This window comes from Aquarana catesbeiana, linkage group LG09 (assembly GCF_042186555.1).
Source record: "Aquarana catesbeiana isolate 2022-GZ linkage group LG09, ASM4218655v1, whole genome shotgun sequence".
NCBI lineage: Eukaryota > Metazoa > Chordata > Amphibia > Anura > Ranidae > Aquarana > Aquarana catesbeiana.
In genome coordinates this window covers 68,286,310-68,304,151 of record NC_133332.1, presented here as the reverse complement: position 1 = coordinate 68,304,151, position 17,842 = coordinate 68,286,310, and the positions used below count along the sequence as shown (strand labels likewise).

Genomic DNA, 17,842 nt, shown 5'->3' with positions numbered 1-17,842 from the left:
CTTTTAAAGGTACAGGCCAACTTTGCCTCATTGAGGTGTCAATGGATAGGACCATGTATTGTAAACTCGTAAATGAGATCCTTCTTTCCTCAGCCAGAACACTGAAGATGGGTCGTGGATGGGTCTTCCAGCATAACAATGACCCAAAACATACCACCAAGGAAACAAAGGAGTGGCTCAAGAAGAAGCACATTAAGGTCATGTAGTGGCCTAGCCGGTCTCCAGACCTTAATCATTTAGAAAATTTATGGAGGGAGCTGAAACTTCAAGTTGCCAAGGGACAGCCAAGAAACCTTAAGGATATAGAGAGAATCTGTAAAAAAGTGTGGACCAAAATCCCTCCTGAGATGTGTGCACACCTGGTCACCAACTACAAGAAACATCTTACCTATCTGCTTGCCAACAAGGGTTTCTCCACCAAGTACTAAGTCGTGTTTTGCTTGGGGATCAAATACTTATTTTACTTACTGAACTGCAACTTCATTTATAGCATTTGTTTTATGTGTTTTTTTCTGGATTTGTGGCTGATATTATGTCTCTATCATTTAAAATACACATATGGTAAAAATGATAGACCTTTCATTCAATGGCGTCCCTGGGGGGGGGGCAGAGGGGGCCCTGACCCCCCCCCCCCAACATTATGCTGTGCCCCACCATGTGCCCCCCTCCCCCCATTAATTTTTTTTTTTTTTTTAACAAAAAGGCAATGTCTTTTTGTTTGCATCCGTAGCGGATGCGCCGCATCTTACTCGGGCCGCCGCTGGAGTAACACAGTCTCTATTGAGAGGGAGAGCATCCCCAGTCAGCTCCTGCGGGTGATTCCTCTCCCCTCCCTCTGCTCGTTGACACTGCATATTGTGAGTGCTCACACAACCACGGCCGCCCGATCTGCTGCTTCCCCTGCATCCTCATTGGCATGGAGAAGAGCGAGTTGCAGGAAGGACTCCACCAGGACTCTCAGTTACTGAAAAAACGGACTGATTTCTCCCGTCCTTAGGACAGGAGAACCAGCCTGTAAATTCCAAGAGATGCCAAACCAGCGCTGTCAATAGCAGGGGCAGGACAGCAAGAGGAGGCTGGGGAACCCCACAGTGGCAGAAAACCAGGGCCCGGTGGCAAGACAACCTTTGCAACCCTGATAGTTCTCCCACTGCTTTGGACCCTTATATTTTCTTGGTATGCTGGTGACATATACCATATTTATCGGCGTATAACACGCGCCAGCGTATAACACGCACCCCAAGTTTAGGAAGGAATTTTAAGGAAAAAACTTTTAGGAGTAAATTTAAGGAAGAAAAACTTACATTAAAATGCCCATCAATGCAGCGTTATCGGTGTCCATCTGCAGCCTTGTCAGTGTCAGTGCAGCCTTGCCCCAGTGTCCATTGCAGCCTTTTCAGTGCAGCTTTGCCCCAGTGCAGCCTTTTCAGTGCAGCTTTGTCAGTGCAGCCATGTCAGTGCAGCCATGTCAGTGCAGCTTTGCCCCAGTGCAGCCTTGCCCCAGTGCAGCCTTGCCCCAGTGCTCGCCGCGATCCCTGCCGACATACACAGCCGTGTGTAAATTCAAATATGGCGCCGAGACTGCAGTGACTCGGCAGAGCGCAGATACACATACACGAGAGTCCTCGGCTTTTTTCGGCGCCGCTCACAGTCACACCCAGTCCCGCCCTATGATGACATAACACAGGTCCAATGGCGGGACTGGGTGGGACTGTGAGCGGCGCCGAGAAAAGCGGAGGACTCTCGGGTATGTGTATCTCCGCTCTGCCGAGTCCCTGCAGTCTCGACGCCATATTTGAATTTACACACGGCTGTGTATGTTGGCGGCGATCGCGGCAAAAGCCGCGATCGCTCCGCTCTGAACAAAAAGTGACGGGGATCGGCCTATAACATGCACCCCCGATTTTCCCCCGATTTTCAGGGGAAAAAAGTGCGTGTTATATGCCAATAAATACGGTATATCTTGTTTTCTGTCACCCTGGGGGGGCCCAATACAGAAGGAAGGGAGCTCACTGCAGAACATGTGAAAGGGCCCGTTGTGGGATCGTAGTAAAGGGCCCCGGGATATATATATATATATATATATATACTGTATATAAAATTGCATTTTATAGTTGCCCCCCTACTTTTGTCCCTGTCCCCCCATGTGCCCCCCTAAATATGAAAGCTGGAGATGCCACTGCTTTCATTTCTTTGTAAGTGGGCAAACTTACAAAATTTGCAGGGGGGTCAAACAATTATTTTCCCCACTGTAAACTGGACCTTTAGACAAGTTCATTCAGTACAGCAGTGCAGAGTGTCTATGGGAATTTGGAAGCCATTTTCAGTTTACAGAATTCAAATTGGTTTTCTTCTCCCCTAAATTTTGGCCACAAAATTGCAAATTTGGAGAAATGCATTGAACTCAAAGGGGGAGGTGAAATAAAGGGGATTTGAGGGGGAATTCAGTCCCGGTTCACATAGGTGTGATGCAGGAACACTGCGAATCCACTGTGGGTTCCCGCATCTCACCTGACTCGCAAGGTAGTTCACACTGCCATATGCGAACTGCTAGGAGTGTCAATACAATGTTAATGACACCCCCATTTCAGTTCGCATATCGCAGTGCAAACTGACAGTTCGGACAGGAATCAGATCGCATGGGTGTGAATACCTATGCGATCCGATTCTGGTGCGGACCAGAAAAAGGGTCCTGTGCGACTTTGGTCCGAATGCAATGCAAATTCAGCCATACTATCCGTATGGCTGAAATCACATCGCACAGACATTGCATGTGATTTGCACTGCAGTGCGGTGTGAATCACATGCGATCTCGCACAGCCCACCAGTGTAAACTGGGACTAAGGGTGCACTGGGCTTTATATGGATCCCAAAGGGTAAAGATGATCATACATGATAAGATTTCTCTCATTCATCCATATCAAACAGTATGCACAGAAGAAGCTACGCTGTCAGTTATTGTATGCTGACAGCTGGCATCCACAGCTGTCAGAATACCCAAACAGTGACTGCATCTAATTGGCTGCAGCCACTGTTTGGCCAACAATTTTTCCCTTGGTTCTTTCAACTTTCAGAGCGAAGAATGTTGCGTCCATGCCTCAAATTTCAGCTAAAACTCTCTCTGTGTTTAGCCAGCTTTATGGTCGGTCGCTTGGCACTGCTGGCATTCATTGAACACCTTGGTTTTTTTTCCAATGCATACAAGGCATTTTGTGATTGGGTGAGATGGAAATCATGACATCACTGCTCTTGTTTAATCAGTTTCAATTTATTGAACAAAAATCCAAGGCTTTCTTTAAATGGCGTCAGTGCTGAGCAAGTGATCCCCTGTGGTCAGTGTACAGAGGTAAAGTCACAGAGGGAAAGAACGCAAGCAAGACCAGGAAGATCACGGTTATCACTGTAGTAATGCTGACTACCATCAGGTATGGGATATGCATACTTAGAACGTTTGCCTATTAGGCCACATTCACTCATCTTGTAAGGTCCAGAAGGCAGATTCCTGTGGCAAGAATCAGTAGAGTTTTGTGGCTGGAATCAAAGGTGGCTGTGTACAGCTGTGGCTGGGAAGCCTGTACAAAGCAATGACAGGCATCGCTGCTGTTCACTTGTATCTGCACATCAGGCATGCAGACAGATTGGGGTTGATTTAGACTGCAGTCTCACTTGTGCGACTTGGACCCCAAAGTCACATGACAAGTAGCATCCATGTTTCATAATGAGTACTGTTCATATCTGTGCAACTTAAATTCACAGCAACTTTACAGTAGTTTCTGCACTACTTTGGTCCGACTTTAATGCAAACCCTCAAAAGTCGCATGCAAGTCGCACATACTATACATGCGACTTGCATGCGACTTGAGAAAAGAATGCCAGCAATGAAAAAAATATGAAAAAAACAGCGTTCGGTCCCCTTATTCATACCAGGCCCTTTGAGTCTGGTATGGATTTTAAGGCGAGCCCCACGTCAATTTTTAAAAAAAATTGCATTGGGTTCCCCCCAGAATCCATACCAGACCCTTATCCGAGCATGCAGCCCAGTAGGTCAGGAAAGGGGGGGGGATGAGCAAGCGCACCCCCCCCCCCGAACCATACCAGGCCTTATGCACTCAACATGGGGGGGTACTTTGGGGCAGGGCGGCCCTAAAGCACCTTGTCCCCATGTTAATGGGGACAAGGGCCTCTTCCACGCAACCTTGGTTGGTGGTTGTGGGGATCTGCGGGCGGGGGGATTATCGGAAATCTGGAAGCCCCCTTTAACAAGTCGCATGAAAGTCACACCTGCATGATATACTGTACAAATTACTTGTGAAAAGAATGCCGGCAATAAAAAAAAAATACAGCGTGGGATCCCTCCGCTATCCATACCAGGCCCTTCGGGTCTGGTATGAATTTTAAGGGGAACCCTATGCCAAATTTTGTAAAAATAAACAGTGTGGGGTCCACCCCAAAATCCATACCAGCCCCCTATCTGAGCACGCATCCTAGCAGGTCAGGAAAGGGGGGAACGAGCAAGTGAAAAAATTCCTTTAAATATGGTGCCTGGGGGGTCTCCTTAGTCTGCCTGTAAAGTAGCGCATCTTTCCCATGTTCATAACAGTAAAATTACATTTCTAAAGGTAAAAATGTCATTTAAAACTGCTCGTGGCTGTAATGTATTGTCGGATCCCGGCAATATAGATAAAAATCATTGAAATTTTTTTTTTTTAAATGGCGTGGGGGTCCCCCCAAAATGAAGGGCCTGATATGGATGGGATGGGGGGGGCACTCTGTTTTATTTCATTTAATTTTCATTGCTGGCATTCTTTTGTTTACATTCAGCTGTCAGTGGGAAACCCACTGACAGCTGATAAATCATTGGTTGTTAAGGACGCGGCGGCCGGCTTCCTTAAAATCCAGCTATTCTTCACACAGAATTTGAATCGGTCAATCATTATTCGACCGATTCAAATTCTAATTGTTCTGAAAATTTGGAATCCGTTAGAAAATAAAAAGTCCAAATTAAACTAAACAAATTTTTCCGTTCTGCAAAGTCGTAACAAATTTTCATCAAAATTGCATCAAAATCGCATCAAGTCACAGGGTAAAGTCACAATGGAAATCGCACATATAAACCAATATGAACCAATATAAACCAATATAAACCAATCAAATTCCATTTTTTTTGTCAAAGCTCATTTGAAGCAGCAGCAAGTAACCACTGGATGTGCAGATACAGTACATGCGAACAGTAGAGGACAGCTGCAGAGCCTGTCAGCTTGTCATTGCTTTGTACAGGTCTCCCAAGGGCAGCTGTCTGAAACCACTAGTGATTTCTGCCTTAACAATTTGGCTTCCAGAGAGGTATTACCCCCTTCATAACCAGGCCATTTTTTGATATTCAGCACTGTGCTACTTTAACTGGCTATTGCACAGTCATGCAACACATGTACATGATCCAGCCTGCCCATGCCCCCCCGCACTGTACTGTGGGCGGGCAGGAAGCAGTTAAGACACAGCCGGCCAGACCTTATAGCACATGCATTAAAACAGAAGTATTCTGTGTGGGTAAGCTTATAGCAGCCTGCTGTCAGCTGATGTAGCAGATCGCTCCAGGATCTGGAAGGATTCCAACAATAATATTGGTACCCACCCAGCTGCACAATTGACAGCTGACTCTGCCACTCAGCTTGCGACAGAGAGCTGAAGCCAGCTGTGCCCATCTCCTCCCCAGCTCAATGCTCCAATGAGTACTGGAGGAGTGGAGCGGAGAGTGGTAACTGACAGTCACTGCTCTCCACTCTGAGCAGACCGAGAACTGAGTGATCAGAGGTCATGTGATCATTCAGTTCTCGGTCCAAAGCGGGCCATAGACGGTTCAATTCTAACCATGTATGGGCAGGCTGAATGTACCCAAGTTAATAAATCGATCAACTTGGGTACAATCAACGTGTCCGTCCCCTCCCCAGCCCAATGCTCCAATGAGTGCTCTAGGAGTAGAGCGGAGAGCGGTGACTGACAGTCACTGCTCTCCACTCTGAGCAGACCGAGAACTGAGTGATCAGAGGTCATGTGATCATTCAGTTTTTGGTCCAAAGCCGGCCATAGACGGTTCGATTCTAACCATGTATGGGCAGGCTGAATGTACCCAAGTTAATAAATCGATCAACTTGGGTACAATCAACGTGTCCGTCCCCTCCCCAGCCCAATGCTCCAATGAGTGCTGGAGGAGTAGAGCGGAGAGTGGTGACTGACGAGTCACGGCTCTCCACTGTGAGCAGAACAAGAACTGAGTGATCAGAGGTCATGTGATCATTCAGTTCTCAGTCTAAAGCTGGCCATAGGTGGTTCGATTCTAACCATGTATGGGCAGGCTGAATGTACCCAATTTAATAAATCAATCAGCTTGGGTACAATCAACGTGTCCGTCCCCTCCCCAGCCCAATGCTCCAATGAGTGCTGGAGGAGTAGAGCGGAGAGTGGTGACTGACGAGTCACGGCTCTCCACTGTGAGCAGAAGAAGAACTGAGTGATCAGAGGTCATGTGATCATTCAGTTCTCAGTCTAAAGCTGGCCATAGATGGTTCGATTCTAACCATGTATGGGCAGGCTGAATGTACCCAAGTTGATAAATCGATCAACTTTAGTACAATCAACGTGCCTGTCCCCTCCCCAGCCCAACACTCCAATGAGTGCTGGAGGAGTAGAGCGGAGAGTGGAGCATGACAGTCACTGCTCTCCACTGTGAGCAGACCGAGAACCGAGTGATCAGAGGTCATGTGATCATTCAGTTCTCGGTCTAAAGCTGGCCATAGACGGTTGGATTCTAACCATGCATGGGTAGGCTGAATGTACCCAAGTTGATAAATCGTTCAACTTGGGTACAATCAACATGCCCGTCCCCTCTTCAGCTTCCAGCCCAATGCTCCAATGAGTGCTGGAGGAGTAAATTGATCAACTTAGGTACAACCAGCATGCCGGATTTTACATGTGATCATTGCTAGTGGCTGTTATAGCCACAAACAATAATCACTGTGTTCTCCAGGCAGGGATGGCTTACAACACCCATCCCCCCCCCCCCCCCCCCCTACCGGGACAAAACAATAGCTCCATGGGAGGGATCCCCCATCAACACTGACAATGTTGATGTGGGAATCGAGTGATTTTCTTTCCTGCAATCCGTGGGGAAAAAAAAATTGCTCCATTTATAGCAGGCTTTAGGCTCTGCTCACATCATCAGAGCATTCGGGCATTTCTGCACGCCGTGTGTAGGGCAGTGGGGCAGATAATAAAAAAAAATAAAATAAAGAAATTGAAATTCTGAACCATTTTGTTTCAATGTGGCCTGTAACCGTTTACCAAATCACTTAAGTGGCCTTCGCTCTTCAAAAGGTTGAGCATCCCTGCCTCATGGGTAGGAACGCTATAATTGATCAGGATGTTAGCACTCTTCATTCACTTTTTGGTTTTGTGAACTGGTCATAGTCAGCCCTGTAGATAATACATTATATGGTGTAAGAAGAGCCGCACAGAAAAGGGGTTAACATCTTAGACATGCAGCAACTGGTTGCATGTTTCGTAAGTTATGGTTAGACTTGGTATGAGCTCTCTCTGTAGTCTGTATTCGATGTCAGTGACACACTTTGCAGACGGTTCCTCTTTATCTGAGCTACAAGAGACACTCCCCTGTCAGTCACTGTGTCCCAACTCTTCTGTGCCTCTTGACACGGGGGTCTGGTGATGTCTAAATAGACCCCAGAAACACGGCCCCCGCTTCTTCTGCCCTCCTGCCTTCCAGCAAACATGAACCGCAAGGACAGCAAGAGGTGAGTGTGCCTGCTCCACATTGAGTGACACCCAAGGAATTCTGGGTTTATAGCTTTGGTTAGCAGTCCTGACAATCTATGCACTTGTCTTAGTCTGCCATATGTCTGCAGGGGGTTTTTCGGGGGTTCGTGATCTAGGACTTTAATGGTATATTATGAGACGACTGCATAAACGGCTCCAACAGATGAAAGAGATCAGTTCCTTATTTTGCCTGGTTTCTGCTTTTTTTTCTGTTATGGAGTAGTACTGTATGTAGTTTTACGTGATTAATTTTGAAAGAGAAAGACAAAGTCCTGTATGGTGTATGTGGGCATAGTGCGAGACGTTTTTATACAGTTTATACTGATCGGCGGCAGAAAAACCCCCATCAGCTCTGATGTCAGATGTATAACTGCTCCTTTAAAACATGTTTTTTGATGCGACAGCCTGGGCATGTGGTTTGAAGCGACAATTGGTTATCAGCAGAAAAGACCTCGGTAATAAACCACTGGCTTTTTTTTTTTTTTTTACTTGCAAGGCAATGTGATGATGTGCTAGTTTGCGATAAAACTTACCTTAGAACGAAGCCCTCCAGAGGCGTTCTATCACTGCCGAAGGCGCTTCCATCTCCACCCGGTCTTCCTTCTGGGTTCACGGACTCCGGCTGTGTGAGGGGCCAAAGCTGCAAGAGCCGCAGTTTACGGCACAGGACTCTGAAGAAACGGCACGGATATGCCATTCTTGAGTGCATGCGCCGGTGATGTCTCCAGCTGCATCTACAGTAAATATCTCCTAAACGGTGCATGTTTAGGAGATATTTAAAGTACCTATAGGTAAGCCCTATTACATTGGCACGCTGATTCTCCTTCCGGACAATCAGGAAGCCGGTCCAGAGCCCCGTCACCCGATTGGCTGAAAGGACAAGCGATCCTGTTGGACTCTTAGGAGGAGGAGGAGGGAAGAGACGCACGGCGGAAGCCTCCATGATGCAGAGGAGGAGAAGACGTGATGGAAGCCGCTGTCCGTAGGAGCCTTGTCCGCCTGTGACATAGATGGGGTAAGTACGGGGCTGGATTACCAACCAACAGCCCAGGGGGGGGGGGGTGGGGGGGACTGTGTTCTCCTGCTTGGTGTGGTCAGTTTTTAAAAGGAAAGCAGAGGGATTGGCAGGAGCATCAGGGATTTTACACAAAGGATGTGTTTTTTTTTTATGTGTTTTTTCTGGATTTTTGGTTGATATTCTGTTTATATAATTTATAATACACCTATGCTAAAAAAATATAGACCCTTCATTTCTTTAGAAGTGGGCAAACTTACAAAATCTGCAGGGGATTAAATAATTATTTTCCCCACTGTATTTTAGCGGCATGCAGTCGTGTATTTTGGTTTTGTGCTGCCTCATCTAAATTTGTCCGATCCCAGCCGCTTTAAAATTGGGTACAACCGTGCAACAGCAACAAACTACATCAATTTTACTATCCATAGGCGACACTTTAAAAGCATTTACAGGTTCCCACTTTTGATTTACAGAGAAGGTCTGGTGCTAGAATTACTGCCCGTGATCTGACATTCGCGTGTTACCTAACATGTGTGGGACGATCGTTGTTTGCATGCGTGCGGGACCGACACACGCTTTCACAAGGGCACTTTAATTTTTTTATTATTATTCTTAATGAATTTATTTATTTATTTCACACTGTTTTTTTTTTTCCCCACTGTTATTGCTGTCACAAGGAATGTAAATACCCTTGGTACAGCAGTAGGCTTGTGACAGGTACTCTTAATGAAGAGATCTGGGGTCTAAAAGACCCCAAATCCATCCTCTGCACTTAAAAGCATTCAAAACACCAAGATCTGTGTTTTTTGAATACTTTCAATTTTTAAAAACTGGCGATTTCTGAGTACACCAGAAGTGATGTCATGTCATCTTTTCAGTTTAGATCAAAGCTGATCCTGGCTTTGCTTGGCTGTCCGGCCAGCCAGCGGACGTGCTGGCTGGTTGCTCGGGTCTCCCAGTGGGACAGGCGAGCCCGAGAGAGGCACAGAAGGCAGCGGGGGGTGGGGGGCGACATCCCCTCCCACTGCTTGTAATAGCAATCAAGCGGCTAATAAGCTGCTTCAATTGCTATTATAAGAGAGCCAACCGCCGGCTCTAAAAAATGACACTGGGGGAATGCCCACAGCCACAGGCATTATCCCGGTACAGGCACCCAAACCCCCTCCCCCGGAAAAATGTCGCCCAAGGCAAACGCCCTGTTTTACCTCTCAGTAGATACGCCCCTGTTGTTATGTACAATGTTTGCTTTAGGAATGGCACAGCCATTTTAAATAATGATTTGTAGGTATATGGCACAGGAAGTAGGGTTGCCACCTTTTCTTCAAGTCATACCCGAACACTTTAGCGGCGCACAGCAATCTTTTTTATAGTATAAACCAGGGATATGCATTTAGCGGACCTCCAGCTGTTGCAAAACTACAAGTTCCATCAGTTCCTTCTGCCTCTGGGTGTCATACTTGTGGCTGTCTCTGGGAGTCTTGCTATGCATCATGGGACTTGTAGTTTTGTAACAGCTGGAGGTCCACTAATTGCATATCCCTGGTATAAACTATACATATATTTTAAAATTTGAATAACATTTCTAATCAAATGAAGGTAATCGCAAGAGTCCCCCTTTACATCAGAGTCCACAGAGTTCCCCTTTTACATCTGAACTCACAGAATTCCCATACACCGTAAGCAGGGGGGGGGTGGGGGGGGGACTCTGCAGACTCTGATGTAAGGGAGAACTCTGGGGACTCTAACATAAGGGATGCTCTGGGAACCCTGAGAACTCTGATATACGGAGAGAACTCTGATGTAAGGGGGAACACTGTGGCCTCTGGTGTAAAGGGGAACTGTGATATAAGGGGTGCTCTGAGAACCCTGATTTACCCTATGATTTACCCTGTGTACTCTCACAAGCAGAGAGAGAAGGGGAGAGACTTTAGTCACAGGCAGGGATGGATGGTGAGCTCACTCACCCCTTGGCAGTCAGCACCTCTCTTTCAGATGGAGCTGAGGCTGCTGGACTTCAAATTTCTGGCCCCACTTTCCTTTTATGAGGCACAGCGCCAGGGATTGAAGAGTTGGGCGCATTCACAGAGGGGTAGGGGCGGGAGGAAGAGGAGCAGATCAATCCCTCTCACCTCTCCCGTCTGTGTGGGGGGAGGGGTAATTGTTAGTGCTGGCTTTTGGGCAGTGTGAAAGAGAGTGTCACAGACACTCTTGGCTTACACAACTGCAGCCAGCAACCTTGCTGGGATGCCATAGTGTCGTCTGAATAATGTGTCCGGGTTTCAGGCGGTCTGAAACCCGAACTCATGATTCCAAACCCGAACTGTCCCGGTGAATCCTGGACAGGTGGCAACCCTAACAGGAAGCATTGGGATCTCTCAATTTAATACATCTACTTTTAGATATTTAGGGTGTTAAAACCACTGATTTTTCTATGCTGATTACTCACCATTGATAGCATTGATAGCAAGCATTTAAAGTTAGCTTGTCATAACAGAAATACAAGAAGACGCCATTTCTGACCTCTTTCTGACAATTCTAGCAGCAAGGACAGTGGTAAAAACAGGCAGTAAAACCATGGTTTGATTGCCCTCCGACCAGCAGCCCAAAAGATAAGAGATGGAGAGGGCTGTACACATGCTACTTCTGTGATCATAGGTGTGCACAGTCTATTGCATTAGGGTGTGCACCCCAAAGCTCAAACACATATGCGTGTGCATACAGTATATACTGCCGGTGTCAGTAGAGCAGTGGACGATGTCAGTGGGGCAGAGTTTGGTGTCAGTGGGGCAGTGAATGGTGTCAGTAGTTTTTATTTTTACTATTTTATTTTTTATTATTTTTTTTTAATTTTAATTTTTTTTATTTTTTTATTATTATTTACAATTTTAGTTTTTTAATTCGTTTTTTACAGTTTTATTAGGAGCCCCATTAGGGGGCTTTGGTGAAATATCGCAGGTCTAAACAGGGGGCATCTGCAGCACACAATGTGATTAGGGTGTGCCCAGGCACACCTGGCGCACCCTGTGCGCACACCTATGTCTGTGATGCTTTGCATCTTGGCTGCAGCAAATGGAACAAGGCTTGTCAAGTTCAAAAAGCAGCAACCCCTGTCAAACTCGCAAATTCAAGTCCATTGGATTATGCTACAACAGCAAGCCAAACGCTTACCTCATTGTTGCTGTGCATTTATACCATCGAAAATTGCCTTTTGGCAAAAAAAAAAAAAAAAAAAACAGCACACAAGCATTTGGGAGGTGGCAGGATCACCTCCTAGACACCTGGAAGCCACTTCTTAGCCACCCGCTGAAAAATATTCCACAGTTGATTGTGTTTCAGATTGTTCTGCAGTGTGAACTTGCTGACCTGCTCGCCAAAGTCCTTTTTGAGTCACTGACCTGGAACAGTTATGCAGATCTGGAAAGAAATACGGTACATGTCAGAAATTGTAATCTGCATACTTGTTTACAAGTTTAAATCAGTATTTGCCAGAAAATTACTTATAACCCTGAAACATTATATATTTTTTTGTAGCAGAGACCCTAAGGAATAAAATTGCGATCGTTGCAATTTTTTATGTCGCACGGTATTTGCGCAGTGGTTTTTCAACCGCAATTTTATTTGAAAAAATACATTTTAATGAAAAAAAAAAACAATATATACCCCAATTTCTATAATATGAAAGATGATGTTACGCTGAGTAAATAGACGCCTAACATGTCACGCTTTTAAAATTGCGTACACTGGTGGAATGGCAACAAACTACGCTACTTAAAAATCTCCATAGGCGATGCTTCAAACACCTTTACAGATTACCTGTTTAGATGTAACAGAGGAGGTCTAGCACTAGAATTATTGCTCTTGCTCTAACGTTTGCAGCGATACCACACATGTGTGGTGCAAACACTGTTTTACATATGAGTACGTGACTTACGTATGTGGTCGCTTCTGCACACCGCACCATCGGATCATTTCTTGGACAAGCTGGCAAAAATGGTAAGCTTGAGAAACACTGGCGAGCTGCAAGAGGGGGGACATCTCCTCCCCATTGCTTGCTCCCCATTGCTTCTGAAAGCGTTCCAGCGACTCTAGAAAGTCCCAAATTTTGGGTTGTCCTGAGAAAAGTAGGGGAATCTTCCAATGGTGACCTGGATGTCCCCAAGAGATTTCCTTAATTTGCAGGGATTTCCTCTCACTTCCTGTTTGGCTATTTTGTCCCCTATGGGACAAAAATGGTAAAAATAAACCTTACAGGGGTTATAACCCTCCCTTACTTTATTCAAAATGAAAATGCTCATAGTTCTACTAGTTCTTTAACTGAATATTTACCCCCTTCCTGACCAGAGCACTTTTTGCGATTCGGCACTGCGTCGCTTTAATTGAAAATTGCGCGGACGTGCGATGTTGCACCCAGACAAAATTGACGTCCTTTTTTTCCCACAAATAGAGCTTTCTTTTGGTGGCATTTGATCACCTCTGCGGTTTTTATTTCTTTGAGCTATAAACAAAAAAAGAGCGACAATTTTGAAAAAAAAGCATTATTTTTTACTTTTTGCTATAATAAATATCCCTCAAAAATATATAAAAAAACTATTTTTTTCCTAAGTTTAGGCCGATATGTATTCTTCTACATATTTTTGGTAAAAAAATCGCAATAAACGTATATTGATTGGTTTGCGTAAAAGTTATAGCGTCTACAAAATAGGGGATAGTTTTATGGCATTTTAATTTTTTAAATTTTTTTATTGGTAATGGGGGCGATCTGCGATTTTTATCAGGACTGCGACATTATGACATCAGCCACTTTTGACACTATTTTGGGACCATTGTCATTTATACAGCGATCAATGCTATAAAAATGGCAGGGAAAGGGTTAACCACTAGAGGGCGATGAAGGGGTTAAGTGTGTCCTAGGGAGTGATTCTAACTGTGGGGGAGATTGGCTTTAAGGGAGCGGTGATCTCTGTCATGACACAAGCCAGAAATGCCTTGTTTACATAGTGTCAGGGCTGGCTCAGCCCTTCCTTCTCTGAGCTGGCCGCTAATTGCCAGCTCTCATCTCTTTCCACAGTTAACCAGCTGTTGTGAATCTGCTCGTCAGTCCCTCCTACTTAAAGATCTCCAACTCACTTCATTCCTGCCTTCGCCTTGGTCACATCACAAGAAACCATCTCCTTCGTTCCTGTTTAAAGACTGGCTTTGCTGACATCCCTTCTGGCTCCTTATTCTGCTTGCTGTTCTTCTACTTGGATCCCTGACTTCTGGCCTTGCTGATTACCCGATCTGGTTACTGAACTCTGGCTTGGCTGATTACCCGATCTGGTTACTGAACTCTGGCTTGGCTGATTACCCGATCTGGTTACTGAACTCTGGCTTGGCTGATTACCCGATCTGGTTACTGAACTCTGGCTTGGCTGACTACCCGATCTGGTTACTGGACTCTGGCTATGCTTTGACTACGCTTACTCTATTTACCTTTTTATTTTTATTAATAAACAAGTGTGATTTTACTGTACTTCTGTCTCAGTCTGGTTCATGGTTTCTGACAGTAGGCGAAAACCATGAATTCAGAAGATATAGTCAATCCACTTGTTGGTAATATTTTTTCCAGATTGGATGAGCAGGATCACCGCATGGATCAGTTTGCCATGGCGTTACAAACGCTCCTGAGTCACACGGCTCACGTGGAATCCCCCACTGTGGCTGATTCGGTACAACCTGAGTTGCAGGCCGTCCCTGCTGCTGCGCCAGTCTCTGTGCAGGCACCCGCCTTGAGTATTACCTCTATAAGAGGTATGCCTGGTTCCTCCCCGCTTCCCCAGCCATTTGGGGGCGATCCAGTTCTATGCAGAGGGTTTCTCAGCCAAGTTGAGATATACTTTGAGATGCTGCCCCAGGCGTTTCCCACGGACAGAAGCAAAGTAGGTTTTGTGATATCTTTGCTTTCTGAGAGAGCCTTGGCCTGGGCTAACCCTCTATGGGAGACGCAAAAAACAGTTATTTTGAGTTACCAAATTTGTGGCTTCCTTTAAAAGGGTATTTGACGTTCCCGCACACCCCGCTTCTGCTGCCAAGTGCCTCATGTCCATCAAACAGAGTACGAGAACTGTTGCCGACTATGCCATTGAGTTCTGTACTCTGGCAGCAGAGGTTGCTTGGAACAATGAGGCCCTCGTGGCTGCTTTTTCTCATGGTCTCTCGGATTCCATCAAGGATGAGATAGCAGCCCGAGATATACCCACTGAGCTGGAGAGCTTGATCTCGTTTGCCATCCTCATTGACTCCAGACTTCAGAGAAAGACTTTCTTTTAAGGAGCGCTTGCGGAAGCCTCCTGTATTGCCTCCGAGCTTTGCAGTCCCACCCGTGCCTCCCTCACCTCCCATGCCTCCTGGTACAGAGTCGGTCAGTAAAGATGAACCCATGCACTTGGGCTTCATGCGTCTCTCTGCGGATGAGAGAGCCTTTAGAAGGAGGGAGAGATTGTGCCTTTATTGTGGCCAGGCAGGTCACTTTTTGAAGTCTTGTCCTACCCGTCCTGGGAACACCCGAACCTTGAGGTCCTGTCATGGACAAACCTTAGGTGGTGTTGTGTGGTCCCCAGTTATCCAGAAGGATAAGCCCCTGGTTTTGGTCACCCTTTCTTGGGCTAAATCCTCTATTGAGATACAGGCTCTAATCGACTCTGGGGCTGCAGGCCTGTTCATTGATGCTGCCTTTGTATCAAAGCACTCGATTCCACTGCAGCTGCGTGACACCCCACTTGCCATTGAGGCTCTTGACGGGAGACCAATATAGCCTGCCCATGTGACTCATGAGACGGTTCCATTGTCCTTGGCCATAGGGGCTCTTTACCATGAGATAATCCAATTCCAAGTGATTTCCTCTCCTAAATTTCCGCTGGTTATTGGTTATCCTTGGTTACAGAGGCACAACCCCTCTTTTGATTGGCTCTGTGCTGAGGTTCTCTCCTGGTCACGACAATGCAGTGAAATATGCTTCCGGAAGGTAGCCAAGGTCCTGTGTACCTCTTCACTCTCCTCCTTGCTAGAGGAGTACCGTGATTTTAGCAATGTCTTTGACAAAGGTCAAGCCATTAGTTTGCCTCTACACCGGCCGCATGATTGCGCAATTGACCTTCAACCTGGTGCCACTCCCCCTCGTGGCCGGGTTTACCTTTGTCGGTCTTGGAGGATAAAGCCATGGAGGAGTATGTTGCAGACGCTCTTTCTCAAGGTTTCATCCGCAAATCCTCGTCTCCTGCTGGTGCTGGTTTCTTCTTTGTGGAGAAGAGGATCGGTGAACTGAGACCTTGTATTGATTATAGGGGTCTCAATCGTTTCACGACTAAGAATGCCTACCCGATCCCGTTGATTGCAGAGTTATTTAACCGCCTCAAGGGAGCAATGGTTTTCACTAAGCTTGATCTGAGAGGGGCTTACAATCTCGTGAGGATTAAGGAGGGCGACGAGTGGAAAACTGCGTTTAATACCAGAACAGGTCATTATGAGTATCTCGCAATGCCTTTTGGCCTTTGTAACGCCCAGGTAGTTTTCCAGGAATTTATTAACAATGTCCTCTGAGATTTGTTGCAGTTATGTGTGGTGGTTTATCTCGATGATATCCTCATATTTTCCAAGTCCCTAGAGAGCCACCACACAGATGTCTGTCGTGTGCTTTAGAAATTAAGAGAGAACAATCTCTATTATAAACTGGAGAAGTGTGAGTTCCATTGGATACAGGTTAAATTCCTGGGCTATGTAATTTCCACTGCTGGTTTTTCGATGAACCCAGAGAAACTTTCGGCAGTCCTTTCAGTGGCCTCGACCCGTGGGGTTGCGTCCTCTGCAGCGTTTCCTGGGTTTTGCCAACTATTATCGGAAGTTTATTCGTAACTTATCGTCACTGGTCAAGCCCCTGACTGATATGACCAGAAAGAACAGTAACACACAGAGTTGGTCTCCGGAGTCCATTAGGGGCCTTTGAAAGTCTCAAGGCTGCCTTTGTTTCTGCTCCTGTGTTGGCACATCCTGATCCTACGTTACCTTTTATCTTTGAGGTTGATGCTTCTGAGACTGGTGTTGGCGCCCTTCTGTCTCAATGTACTACCTCTGAGAGTGCTATGCATCCTTGTGGCTATTTTTGCAAGAAATTGTCACCTGCCGAGTGCAATTACGAGATTGGTGACAGAGAGCTTTTGGCTATCATTTTAGCCCTGAAAGAATGGAGACATCTCCTCGAAGGTACCACTGTGCCGGTTCTCATTCTTACTGACCATAAGAATCTCACATTCTTGTCTGAGGCTAAACGCCTCTCTCCCAGAAGGGCGCGGTGGGCTCTTTTCTTGTCAAGTTTCAATTACATTGTCTCATTCTTACCCGGTACTAAGAATGTAAGGGCTGACGCCTTGTCATGACAATTTTCCTCCACTTCCAAGTTGGAGTCGGTCCCGGTTCCTATGATTCCTCCTGATCGTATTCTAGCTACGGTTCGCACCAGTCTTACTTCTCCTTTGGGTGACAAAATTTTTGCTGCTCAGTTCGATGCTCCTCCTGAGAAACCTTGTGACTGCTGCTTTGTCCCAGAGTGTCTCCATACTGCTGTGTTCCAAACTTACCATTCTCCCAAGGCAGCTGGTCACCCTGGTAAGAATCAACTTGTTTGGGCCATTTCCCAACAATTCTGGTGGCCTAGTCTACGTGCTGATGTAACTGCCTTCGTAGCTGCCTGTTCCGTGTGTGCTCAGAGTAAGACTCCACAACACCTTCCAGTGGGCCTCCTACAACCCATACCCAATGGAGAGAGGCCCTGGACCCACCTGTCTATGGATTTCATTGTGGAGTTGCCCAACTCCCAAGGCAACACAGTTATCCTTATAGTGGTTGACCAGTTCTCAAAGATGTGTCATTGTATTCCACTTAAGAAGTTGCCCACTTCTAAGGAACTGGCTTCCATTTTTGCTCGGGAGATATTTCGCTTACATGGGCTATTCAAGGTGATTGTCT

General features: G+C 46.1%; 2 protein-coding genes across 3 annotated transcripts in view; one reads left to right on the top strand and one right to left on the bottom strand.

The window, feature by feature from the left end:
- LOC141107766 (uncharacterized) overlaps nucleotides 1–8,802 on the bottom strand; it is a 70,115-nt gene extending 61,313 nt beyond the window's left edge. Inside the window, exon 1 of the mRNA XM_073598705.1 lies at nucleotides 8,361–8,802. The gene's annotated coding sequence lies outside the window, so the exon portion shown is untranslated. The remainder of the gene's footprint in view (nucleotides 1–8,360) is intronic.
- RASGRP4 (RAS guanyl releasing protein 4) overlaps nucleotides 7,589–17,842 on the top strand; it is a 73,803-nt gene continuing 63,549 nt past the window's right edge. Inside the window, exon 1 of one of the 2 annotated variants that reach the window (XM_073598706.1) lies at nucleotides 7,589–7,805. In XM_073598706.1, coding sequence (XP_073454807.1) covers nucleotides 7,783–7,805 — 23 coding nt within the window. In that variant the 5' untranslated portion in view covers nucleotides 7,589–7,782. Of the gene's footprint in view, nucleotides 7,806–8,098; nucleotides 8,843–17,842 lie in introns of those variants that run through there. The other variant, XM_073598707.1, reaches the window with a different exon arrangement.